Below are 13616 nucleotides of genomic sequence, written 5' to 3'. Positions count from 1 at the left end.
TGAAACTCAAAAGGAGACACATGAGGTGATCAGGGTCAACATTTACATTTACACCTCAACTAAAACATCATCTGCGTGACAATTTATAGCATTAGAAACACATTATTTATTCAAATGTATGAATTTGTGGGTTGGTATGTTTCTGATAAATGAGGTTGTTCCCGAAGCTCATGGAAGGCAGGTGTTAAATATCTCTCTATAATCCTCTAAAACACATGCCAGTGCTCTGCATATCACTGTAATTAACTCTTAACTCTAATTAAAAGGTGCTTTGAGGGCTTTGCATTAATGCAGGTTTGTGGTGATGTTCTTTTAGGTGTGAGTTTAACGTGCATTGTGTAAATCACAGCTATCTGCTCTGATAATTGCTACTTCTGATATATATGCAATTTATTTATTTATAGATCATAAGTGCAAATGTAAAGTGATTTTATCTGTGAAGTGGTTTAGCAAAAACAGGTGAATCTTTTGAGAACAGCAGGTCATATTTCATCCCAACAATAAACCAAAAAAAAACTTTTGCATAAAAATGCCTATTTTAATCCCATTAAATATTGTGATATTATTTTCATGACAATTAAGCACATCCTCATTACTGTAATGCATCCAGATTTTAATTTCCAATTTTCCTTAACAGTGGTTCAAATGACCGTAATACATTATTTTTTAAATATAAATCAGAATTAAAGTGGTACATATATATATTATTTTTTGAACTAACCCTAATCATGTTAACAACATGCTAATCATGTTAGCATGATGTTAACATGTATGCTAACGTGTAAGATGCTAACATGATTAGCATGATGCTAACATGTTTTAACAAGAGAGTAACATCACTAGCATGATGCTTACAGGTTTAACGTGTCATGTTTTTATCAAGATGGTAATACATTATGATTAACGTGTTGTTAGCATGAGTTACTTCACTAGATGTTGCTATCATGTTTTTAACTTGTTCTTAGCATGTTTTAGCACTTAGCAATGCTGGCATGATTTAACATGTTGTTAGCATGATGCTAGCACATTTTGGCTTGTTTTGGTCATGTTTATGCAATTGCCTAAGATTTTTAGCAATTTTTTTAGTACTTAGCTAATCAGCTCTAAGCTTGTAGCTGTTCACTGCTAGCATGTGTAGCATGTTGGAAATCCTGTTTGCTAGCAAAAAATAAATAAAAATACGTTTTGCAAATACATTTTTGCGATGATGAACGTTTGAGTAGTGTGCAAGATTTATACATTGTTTTTTTTTTAAAAAGTGAAATATGACCCATACATGTTCTTGACTGGTTTTGTGAAATTCACTCAAGTATTTTCTGTGCGTTTTTTAATCTCTTTATCTCTGTGAATTTTCTGCCAGTTGTTCTGACTCACTGCGTCTCATCTTATTTCCACCAACCGTGCATCTTTGTTCTTTTCCGGTCCTCCTGTTTCCACGGATCTCCTTCACTCACATCACACTAACAGGATTTGGTTGTTTCCCGCGCACGTGTCTTAAGAGCTTTTTGACATGATTATATAACATACCAACCCACCTCTGAGTGCTGCTGCTATGTTTTATATATAAAACATCTAGAGGAGGCACATTCAGTGTGCACCAAATAAAACCCTATTTTTCTCTCCATGGGGCCTTTGCCTCATTTAAAGCAGAAGATGGGTCAGTTCTGCTCCAAAAGTCACTAAAAATAAACCTCTCCACCAGCGAGAGTGAAGCCCTGGCTGGTAATTTTAGCTGTGTTGTGTTCGGGGAATCCGTGCTGTTATTTAGGGCTGATGAAAATTCCCTTTCTGTGGACGAGCATCTGTCTTACAGACCGAAGTGATGCTGACAGTCCTGCCCTCCAGAGCGCAATGAACAAATAAACACAGAAACGTGAGGATTTCTACAGTTATCGGTTACTACAAGCAAAACTAACAGTGAAATAAATCTGGAATTAAAAAGTATAAATTTTAGATGAGAAACTATTTTTAAAAATGTAATGAAAATTACAAATGTTGGCAACTAACTGAAATAAAAAAAAATTAAAAAAATGTTTGAACTAATAAAAATACTAAAACTAAACTAAAAATAAATTAAAGCTGAATTTAAATGTTTAAAAAATTAAAAACTAATAAAAATGTCAAAAACATAAAATTACTAAAACAAACTAATGTTAAAATGAAAACTAAAACTAAAAAAAATAATTCTGTATTAATAAATATAAGAGATATATAATAATAAATACAAATGGAAATTCTAAATGTAAAATGTAAAAAATAAAAAGTAATAAAAATGACAAATGCACAAAATTACTAAAACATGAAAATATAAAAAATAGAAGCTATATTAATAAATACTACAAAAGTATAAAATTACAAAAATTAAAACATAAAGAAAAGCTAAATGTAAATTTTTTTTTTAACAACACATAACAGAATGACTAAAACTTGAACTAAAAAATGAAATCTGAAAATATACAAATAAAATCTGTATTTATAAATAATAACAAATACTACAATAGCATGTAATAAATATTACTAAAGTAATGCATAGTGTTGTCTTTTTCATCAGGTCACAGAGCACATGGATAAAATATCTGGACGCATTATGGTGCTTAAATGCTCTTAAAACTTACTCGTACTTTTAAATGTATTATTATTATTATTATTTTAACACCATGTCAGCAGCATGGTGAGAACAAAGTCAATTACAAAAGTCAGAGAATAATCAAAATACTATATAAAAAATCTCCTTTTGCGTTTCACAGAAGAAAACAGACAGACACGTTTGGAGCAACACGAGGGTGACGTTTCATTTTTGTGAACTTCCCCTCTGTGAATGTTAAAAATCAATGAAATACTGACACAAGAAACAATCTGAAAGGAGTTTGAGGGAGTGAAAACACCACAGTTTTCTGACACTTTCAGCGAGCGTGACACTGTGACGGAGGATTCTGGGGTCAGCGCATCAGATCATGTTGTGTGTGAATGTGTGTGTGTGTGTCGTGCGAATGGACCGTGAGAAATTCTGCTGTCGTGTCTGACTGGAGGGATCAGATCGAAGCGACATCACACACACATACACACACAGAAACAGCAGCAGAAATAAACAGTGTCATAACACTGCATGTACTTTACAACCGGCGCTAGAAGAGAGACGCTCTCGCTCGGCGAGGAAACACCCTTCTCTCATTCTGCACAAAACACTCCACAATATCACTGCTTAGAAAATGCCATACAGTACATATTTAACAAATCTCAGCACTCAAAGCCGAATGGGTTTAGGTCGGAACTATACACGAAAACACATTTATCACCGGACCATTAAAAGTTTATTACTTGCATGTGTTTTTAAGTCTTGCCAGGTAGTAAGAAGATGCACAAGAGAAATCTTTTTGGCACACGGAAAGCCACGTCTCAAGTGAGCAAATACTGAACTGAGTTCTCATTCTTGCTTTTGAATTGACAAATGCAGCCAACATTATGTCAAAATGCGAGTATCCTCGTAAACACAGTCGTTAATGTTTTAAGTGAACATAAACAGCTGGAAAAGAAACCTGATGTGTATCATAATGTTAGATCCTTGCATGAGGCCTTAAAGTGACAGCAGCCTAATATACCAGCTGCTATCTGTCTTTAATAATGTTAATTAAACAACAAAAGAAGAGTACTAGCTTACACAGGTCAAAAATAACTTGATTGATTGATTCTATGAAATATATATATATATATATATATATATATATATATATATATATATATATATATATTTATTTTATTTTATTTATTTTATTTTTATGTGACAGGGCCAGTGAAAATTTTGGCCAAAATAAAATAATTGAGTCCTGAACACTTATTGAACCTGAAAAACTAACTTTAACCAACAACTGTTGATTCTGTTGATTACATTTATATATTAATTAATTAATTTTATTTATTTAATATTTAATATGTATTTTTATATTACTTATTTAAATAATTATTTATTTATTTTTTACATTTATTTATTTTATTTTATTTTTTGTGGTGACAGGGCCATTGACAATTTTGCAAGGGCAAGTAAAAATATGAACAACCGGCCTGAATGAGCCAGTAGAAAACATCCTTAGTGTTGAGGCCTGAACACTTAACCAACTTTAACCAACAATTGAGGATCCACCATGACAGTAGCTGCCCTGAAAGTGAAAACTAACCACAGAAGAAGACTTGTCTGTTCCCTCTATAGCATCCCTTGCGGACACATTTGAGTAGGTTTGTGGTTGTACTGATCTTAGAGTCTTTCTAAACTCTGCTGGTTAGTCTCCGCTCTTACCTGGTCCAGCAGCTGGTTATAGAGCTCATGGCAGTTGTCAAAGATGTATTTGTATGTGGAGTCCAGACAGGCCTTCACACAGTCCTTAACCACCATACTGGCTCTGGGAGGATTCTGCAGCTCCTGCACCTGAAGCACAAAACACACTCACATTTAGTCCGGTGCAGTTTGTAGTTTCTGTGGCTTTTCTGCACAGTTTCCAGAGTGTTGCTATGCTCTGTAGCTGCTAAGATGTTTGTACTATTATGGTGTGTTCAAGTCCTGCTGGGAAGTTTGTATTTTTGAGTTGGAACGCTGTAATTATGATTATAAATAAATCAATAATATAGCAAGATTTTAACACTATTTCTGCAATATTATGAATAAACAATGCACATTAGCTGTGATTTTGCTCATGTTTGTATTTGATAAGATATTCAGTTAGATATTCAGTCAGATAGACAGATAGATGGATAGATAGATAGATAGATAGATAGTTGCCAAATTTGCTTTGTTCTCTATCTTTCCATTATATTGTGGACTTGTACAGAAGAAGACACTAAAAACACTCGCTCAGAGTATGTAAATTAATAACTTGAGACTGTACATTAGTGTGTGTTTCTCTTTGTCTTATGTAACGGCTAATGTGCCCCATTCCTCCGCGTGTGGTGTTGGTGTTTCTGAACGCGAGCGCTAAAGAAAAGCATAAACATCGCCCCGGCATAGGCGCTCTTCCATTACCCATAATGCCCTGTGACGGTTGGGGTTTTTATTCTGTGCCTGGCGGTGCTCTCTCGGTGGGCGGAGCTTCCTCTGCCTCTTTAGCTGCGCTTCACTGATTTGCCTGCTCGGACCACTCTAACTGTCAGTCATTAAAATGACGAAGCGTTTCTTATAGGATGCAAGGCCCAGCTAATGAACCGACACCGCTGTGTGTGTGTGTGTGTCTCCTCATGCCTCAGTCTACTCGGCACAACACATCCAAACACACTCCTTAACGCTCGCAATTAAAAGGCCATCAAATCATCACACACACACACACATATATATATATATATATATATATAGGCTGTCAAATTCTCACATCTAAAATAAAATAAAAGTTTCACATCTAAAATAAAAGTTTGTGTTTATATATATATGTGTGTGTATATATATATATATATATATATATACACACACACATTCATGTATACATTTCAGAAAAAATATTTTTATGTTATGTTATTTTATATTAAATATATTCATTTGTAATATAAATTATATGGATAAAAATATAGACATGTAAATACATGTAAATATTTTCAAAATATCCGTATGTGTGTGTATTTATATAAATATACACAGAACACACACATATATTATGCAAACAAAAACTTTTATTTTGGATGCGATTAATCGCGATTAATCATTCGACAGCACTAATATATATATATATATATATATATATATATATGACATTATGCATTTCATTATATATGTAAATTAGTGCTGTCAATCGATTTAATTTTTTTTCCACATTTTTCTGAAATGAATTGCGATTAATCCCACCTAACATTAAAGCTTTTAAATATACTTTTATATTGCAATAATTCCACATTCATTCTACAAATTAATGTACAAACAACATAAAGACAATATATTTTTTAATATTTGTTTAATGGCATCTTTTTTTTTATGACTGAAGGCCAGTATCACTGATACCAATACTGATTTCTCTATAAAACTGCTCCCCCTCCCTAATATTTAACCATTGACTATAGCCATTCAACATTTGAGTATAATTGAGAGTTATCAATTTTAACATTTATTAGACTTAAAAAAATGAATTCTAATTTAAGTGAACTGAAAACAGTCTTCACATAAACCCATTATAATAACTGTCATATTTACCTGTGCCCTTCAGCAGAAATATACAGAAATTGAAATTGAAGTTATCAAACACTAAATTAAATATAGATGAATTCTTAAAGGGGTGGTTTACTGCGATTTCACTTTTTTCATTTTAAATAGTGTGTAATGTTGCTGTTGGTGCATGAACAGTATCTGCAAAGTTGAGGCGCTGAAAGTTCAACGTAAGCGGAGATATCATCTTTTAAAAATCAGGAAGTTTAATGCCTACAAAAACGACTCATATGGGACTACAACGAGATACTTCCCGGGTTGCATACGTAAAAAACCCATAAATTTGCATCAACCCCTCCCTCCGGAACATGCAAAAGAGGGGGCAAGGAAATGTTCTGCGGCTTTGTCGAAGAGGAAGAGTTATAGCGGAGAGTTGTAGCCATGCCGTCGAAACAGTGTTATTTTCACACAGCTGTCAGGTCTTCTGTGTTCGGGCTTCCTAATTTTTCGATTTGATCAAGAACGTAAACACAAGCCAACGCTGTTTGGTTATAGTGGCCAGTTAATTCGATGCTATTTTGTGTGTATAAGACAAACGTGTACGAACTTCAAAAAATTATATGTAATCACAACAGCAAACTTTCATTCAGTAACGTTTAGTAAGAGCCGTGCTTGCGGAAGTTCTGCTTGACTCTCTTCATTACCGCTTTCTGGGTCTGATTCTGGCTCAAACTGATACGGCAATATTGACACCATTATTTACATTTGACCGGAGCACATGCGATTGTCGCCCAGTAAAGGGAATGGGCGTGAAGTTTCCGGACAATGTGCAGTACGCAGTTTAGCCAATCACAACACACCGGCCCAACTAACCAATCAGAGCCCATTGCCTGTTTCTGAGGGCGTGGTTTCATAGAATCAGGAAGTCAACCGGAGGAGAAAGCGGCTTACAATAAAGGTGAAATATATGAAAAATAAGGCGTTTTTTAACAAACGAAACACGAAGACATGTTATATTGCACCCCATTAACACAATCAAGCAAAGAAAAAAAGCAGTAAACCACCCTTTAAGTTTTTTTTCTTTGTACTTTGATTAACAGGCATCACAGCAGCTGGTTATTAGGTTATTTTGGCTGCTATTTCTTTAAGAGATGCTGCTGCTGAACGTGACGCGGATCTGACACGCATCGTATTTTCTCTCACCTCTCTTCACCTTTTCTGACCCACTTCAGGTCTTAAAGCCTCTACTAATGAGCTGACGAGTTGAATCGAGTGTGATAGATAAGGGAGACAGTGCTAGGATGCTCCAGGACAGTGTGGAAAACCATTTCAGAGACATGTTCTTAAATGTGGCTCATATAAAACATATCACATGCACGCACAGTTTTAAGGCAGCTTTAATCGCCTTTTTGGTAACTTCATGACATAATTGACATTGCATGCACATAGTTTATTTCACGCTTTGATATGAAATGATACGGGCTACAGTGTGCACCGGCGCCAGACACGCTGTGAGCACAGTACGGTTTCCACTGAAGTGAAGCTGGAGCGCGCGTCTGAAACGTCTCCGGTTTGATGTGGTCATAAAGACGGTCTGCGACTGAATAAATGCACTTCTTGTCAAGAGAAAAAGTGACGCCAACCCTAGCCCCGCCCCTGCGTTAATTGCATTAAATATTTTTAACGCGTTAAACTGAAAAAATGAATCGCCTGTGTTAACGCACTAATTTTGACACCACTAATATAAATTTAGATATAATATTTAAATTTATAATATTTAATAAATTAACTACTATAATAAAATATAACATAAATGTATATTAGAATTTAAAATATATTATTATATAAATATATTTTCATAAATATATGTGTAATGATGTTTTCTTTAATAAGACAAATAGCTTTACTACAGTCCTCATTTTTAAGAGTTGCATTTTTAATTTGGTTTTTAATACATTCATTGATCCAGCGCAAAACCAGCATCATCACTGACCCACATACACTTTTGCATAAAACATTATCTGTCTACATCAAAGTCCCAAAACACATTAAACACAAGTACACAAACGCTTCTAGCGACGCAAGTTTGATTTACGTAACGTCAGTGCATTCTCAAATGTCTCAAAATGCAATGCGAGTGCACAGTTTAGTTTAGGTTATGGGTTAATAATAAAACGTGAGGTTTAATGACACAGACATGTGAAGGAAATTTGTGTCTGCGTTTGCACACATACAGTACAGTGTGTTTGTGGCCAACGGCTGTCAATGTCTGTGTTTCTAAGCATGGACTAAATCTGACAAAACTAAATGGCAAATGCATGCATATCTGTGCAAATGAACTTTAATAGCCTGGGAGGAGAAATTGAGAAAAATCAATCACTGTTTATTCTCTGTAGTGGATATAAAGACTTTTTACAACTCATATTGACCTGTGATTACAATAGTCGGTCCTACATTAAAAGCAAGGCCAGTGGCAGCTGTGATCTCATCTAGAGGACGTCTATGAAGACAAAACGCCTGGAATATTGCTGTAATATATATAAATATATAAATGCTGCACCCTACAGTTGTGAGTAGTGTGGTTTTACAAGCACATTGGCTCTGAATATATTTCCCGGCTCCCCAACTGTGAGAAATCAGCGTATTCTTTATGACTTCTCAAAAAAGGCCGTATTCTCTCACACAGAGAGCTATATGTCAAAGACAGTTTTATTGCCAGGAGACCCCCAGAACAAGCGGCTCTTGTTATTGTGCTCAAATAAATTTGACTCAAGTGCATATTTCAAGAGCCAAAAGATTTTTTTTTATTTCACGTAAACAAATGAGAAATCATTGAAACCCTGCAGCGCAGGTGAAAAATGTTTCATTACTGACTGTAAAGCAGCGCAGCTTTATATTCGCGGCTGATGAAGCGGAACATGAAAACAATCAGAGAATATATATTCGCTTTATCTGTGCTCGCTGAACTGAAACATATCTGAGGTCTCTCAATGCAGGACTGTCATCAGGAAAGCTGTGATCAGCAACTCATTAACACACGAGACAATCAACAGCAGATCTCTATCAGAATATAGCAGAATTTCACCATCGGGCTGAATTACACAAAACTAGTCAAGAACTCGCCAGGGTAGTATTTCACCCCACATTATATAAGCATAAAGAAAATCAAGCGTAGTTTTATGATTATTGCGATGCATTCTGGCATTATTTTCATGACAATTAGGCACATTATTTTTACTGCAATACTGTAAAAATGGAACTGCAGTAATTTAGAAAAAATATTGATACATTACTTTAATTGCAAAACATTTATACATCTTGATAAGATTGTTTCTATTGAATTTATACAGGGGAGAAAAAAAAACTGACACTGATGATTTCCATAACTATATTATAGTGAGAATGAGAATGTGAAAAAGAGGAACCATTTGGAAAAAAATGTGCTTAACTGTCATAACAATAATAATAAATAATAGGAAATTAAATTAAATACTAATTAATTTAAGAGATAGATTAATTAATTAATTAAATTAAAATAGTTAAATAACAATAAATACACAAAATAAATAAATAAATAATAAATTTAATTTAATTTAATTTGTGCATAGAGGAATATTTGTTTCAAAAGAGTTTTATATTAGGAGCTTTTTTATTTTTTTATTCTTGTTTAATATATTTGACTGTTTAATGCAGGAAATTACTGCAGTCCATTAATTAAGTCCATCACACTGAATAACAACTACCACAATATTTTGACTGCCCATGAAAGTCACAAAAACCCTGATGGTTTCATTCATATTTTTATTTGAAAGAATTCTCCTTCATGAGATGCATGAGGGATTTTCATTATGTGTGTGAGTCAGAGTGCTGAGTCACATTGCTTTAATTCCAGCGTAAAAGCCTGCATAATTCTCTCTGTATGTAAGTGTAAGTATGTGTGTGTGTGTGTGTGTGTGTGTGTGTGTGTGACAGCGTCGTACCTTCATCCTGAAGAAGGTGATGCTCGTCAGCAGGTCAACGGTTGATTTCAAGTCCTGGAGTCTCTCTGGATTCCCAGCAGGGAAATTATCCTGTAAACAGAATTAACATCAGATCATCTCTACATTTCTGTCATTTTCAGAACAGATTAAGATTATAGATTCAGCTATGGATTTGATGTTATACCTAAAAATTGAAAAGCACCAACTAAAGTTTTATAGTTGAATCAGGTGGAATCTGATGTTGCTAAGCTGACAATGCAATATTCTAATAAGCATAAAAATAGCATATAGCAGACATAAATACTAGGTAAAAGAGTCAAAGGCAAAACTTTATATATAATGCATTATACAGCTATTCATAATGTATGTTGTAATGTCATAAATAATTGTAACCAAAGTTAAAATGCATTCTAATATTTGAAGGATTTTCTTTGTCATGTTTTAATGCATCATACTTACTAAAGATGTAACAAGGAATAGATAAGTATTATAACAATTATTCATGAGATTATACAATGCATTTTAAGGTGCATTACATGGAAATATGAATGCATTAAAACTACTTTTATAATGTATTATACTTAAGTCTTTAAGTATAGTGTACTATATTTCTAATCAACATAACTGAGGAAGTTTTAAAGAATTGCTATTTGAAACATGGCGGGTGCTTCACCTGCTAATATTTCAAATGGCCTTTTACTCAAGTTGAGGAGGTTTGGCAGAGATGGATGGTTAAAAACATGTCAACATGAGTCATCTTCATTCACCCTGCAGCATTATGCAGAATGCACTATGCACCAATATTAATAACTGAAACGTGTTCCATCGTCATGAGCACCAATGACAAAATATATCATAATTTAGCAGCCCGAGCAAAACCAGCAACAGAAAGAGAAAATGTGTTGTTGGGCTGCAAAGCTATCAGCCTGCTTGTTCTAGCATGAAGGCACACAGTATATTTACACTGTGTGCGTGAGAGGAAGAGCATGCATGTGCAGACGCCGCATACGTGTGCAAAAGACGCGCTCGGAGAAACAGGTCAGAAAATGTCACGCCGGGATGGTTATGTAATAGTTGTGACTTGGGTTTTGTAAGAATGAGGAGAGACTCCTGTGGTCTGAGAGACGCTTACGGCGCTTTTATCGATGCCAGAGCGTCAGACGCTGCTGTAATTCTTGGCTGGTGTTTCACCGCAGCTCTCTAATTATTCAGAGCGAGTAATGGAGTGCAGGAGCTGTTTGTCAACAACAGCCACCAAAAAACAGAGACTCGCGCAAATCAATTTAGCCTGTTTTCACACTCGCTTTGATTCCACGTCCCTCCCTCTGCCGCCGCGGGTCACTTCGCACGGTATTTTTGGGTTTGTACCTCCCCGAGTCCTGGATTTTGGTCTTGTTTTTCTTTAAAAATATCTAAACAACCTCAAAACAAGATGAATTAAAACAACACTCTTGTTCTCAGAGGATATATGTATTAAAACAAGATTCCTACAGCATGTTGGCAAATTGTTTTTTAGAGTTTTAAGCAGAGAATTAAAAACATTTAGTGAGATTTACTAGAAACAAGGCAGAAAGCTGATTTATTCATTCATTTATTTACTTATTTGCTTACTTCTGTCTCTTTGGACCTGCAGGCAATTTATTAATAAATGTGAAACTGAAGACTGGCGTAATAACTGTTGGAAATTCAGCTTTGTATCACAGGAATAAACAGCATTTTAAAACACATTCAAGCAGAAAAAAGGTTTTGTTAAATCATAATAATATTTCATATTGTTACCATTTTTTCTGCATTTTTGATCAGTAATTTTGGAAGCAGTTTTTTACTTTCAATTTAATAACTATTTTTACACTCTATGTGCCAATTATTTTTCTCTAGTTTTAAGCGCACATTTAGTGAGATTTACTGGAAAACTGGAATAATAATAATAATTATCTATCTATCTATCTATTCATCTCTCTATTTATCCATCCATATCTAATCATCCATCTATCTATCCATCCATATACCTATCTATGTATCCATCCATATAGCTATTCACCTATCTATCAACCATATATCTATCCATCCATCTATCTATCATCCATATATTCATCCATATATCTGTCCATCTATTCATCTATCTATCATTTCATCTATATGTTTTTGTTTTTTTGCAGTGCATTTGTCTCTTTGGATTCACTCCCAAAACTTCACATGCTTAGCACAGCAATTGCATTTGTCTTGCATTGCAAAAGATACAACAAATGCAAGCTGCAACCAGCAGGCAGTTTATTCATACACAAGCAGCTTTGAGAAATGCATCATATTGTAAATATGACTGGGAGAATGTAAAGATGCAAATTCTATGCCACCAACACAGCTTTACTTCTGCGCATAAGGACGGATCATTTTCATACTAACTGCAAACCGCTTGAATTTACACGAACCATCCGCCAAACGAACTGAACTCTGCCATCAAACACACTCCGGTCTGCTTCAAACGCTCTAAATGTGAAAGAGCCCAGAGGTATCTGAAATGAAGTGTGCCAGTAAAGACTTCATATAACATCACTAAAATAACACTTTGCTTCACTCTGAAAGTCTCTATGGCTGTTTGAGGTGACGAATAAGTGTGCAGAAGCTCTTGAGTGATGTGAAATGTCAGAAAAGCAGAGAGATATGAACATATGGTTGGGCTTCAGGCAGGTCGGTGTGTGGGTAACATATTGCTCAGGTAAGAGATCATTAAACTGTGAGTGTCAGCAGTGGGTCTGAATCACAGGAGAGGGTTTGATGAGGAACCATCAGAACGTCTGAAGATCTGTGCAGGGCTCTGAATTTATACCATTTGCAGCTGTGTTGTCTACCACGCTTATTAGTTAACTAATACTAAAATGAAAACCATAAAAACATTTTCGTTGCGTGAAATAAAATAAATGTTAACTGAAATAAAATAATATGCTTTTTTTTAAAGCTAGTTTCCAAGGCAACATCTCATTTTAATTTCATTGTTTAACTTCATGAACTAAAATTAAATCTGAAATAAAAAATTATAAAACAATATAAACTACTAAAAATTACAAAAACACACAAAACATTAAAACTATAATTAAAATAAAAAAATATATATTTTATTTATTTATTTATTATTTTAATTTACTTACAAATATTATAACGTGTGAATATCATATTTATTCAACCACATTCAGGATCATTTTAGCTTTCTATTCATCTGTGAATCCTGAAAAATAAAGAGTATCAAGGTTTTCTACAAAAATATTGGCCAGCATTATATGTTTTGAACATTGATTATAATCAGAAATGTTTCTTGAGCAGAATCAGCATATTAGAATGATTTCTGAAGGATCACGTGACACTGAAGACTGGAGTAATGATGCTGAAAATTCAGCTTTGATCACAGAAATAAATTATATTTTAACAGATATTCACACAGAAAACAGCTATTTTAAATTGTAATAATATTTCACATTTTTACTGTTTTTACTGTAGTTGTGAGCAAATAAATGCAGCTTTGGTAA

At 34.3% G+C, this 13616-nt stretch overlaps 1 protein-coding gene across 1 annotated transcript in view; it reads right to left on the bottom strand.

Annotated features, from left to right (window-relative positions):
• The window catches only part of LOC131524658 (protein unc-13 homolog C-like), a 169715-nt gene that overhangs the window by 85271 nt on the left and 70828 nt on the right, over positions 1 to 13616 (bottom strand). Inside the window, 2 exon segments of the mRNA XM_058751895.1 lie at positions 4292 to 4420; positions 10096 to 10185. Of these exon segments, the coding sequence (XP_058607878.1) occupies positions 4292 to 4420; positions 10096 to 10185 (219 nt within the window).

This window comes from Onychostoma macrolepis, chromosome 18 (assembly GCF_012432095.1).
Source record: "Onychostoma macrolepis isolate SWU-2019 chromosome 18, ASM1243209v1, whole genome shotgun sequence".
In the NCBI taxonomy this organism is placed as follows: Eukaryota; Metazoa; Chordata; class Actinopteri; order Cypriniformes; family Cyprinidae; genus Onychostoma; species Onychostoma macrolepis.
The sequence above is the reverse complement of the archived record's forward strand: the minus strand, read 5'-3'. Positions and strand labels throughout refer to the sequence as shown.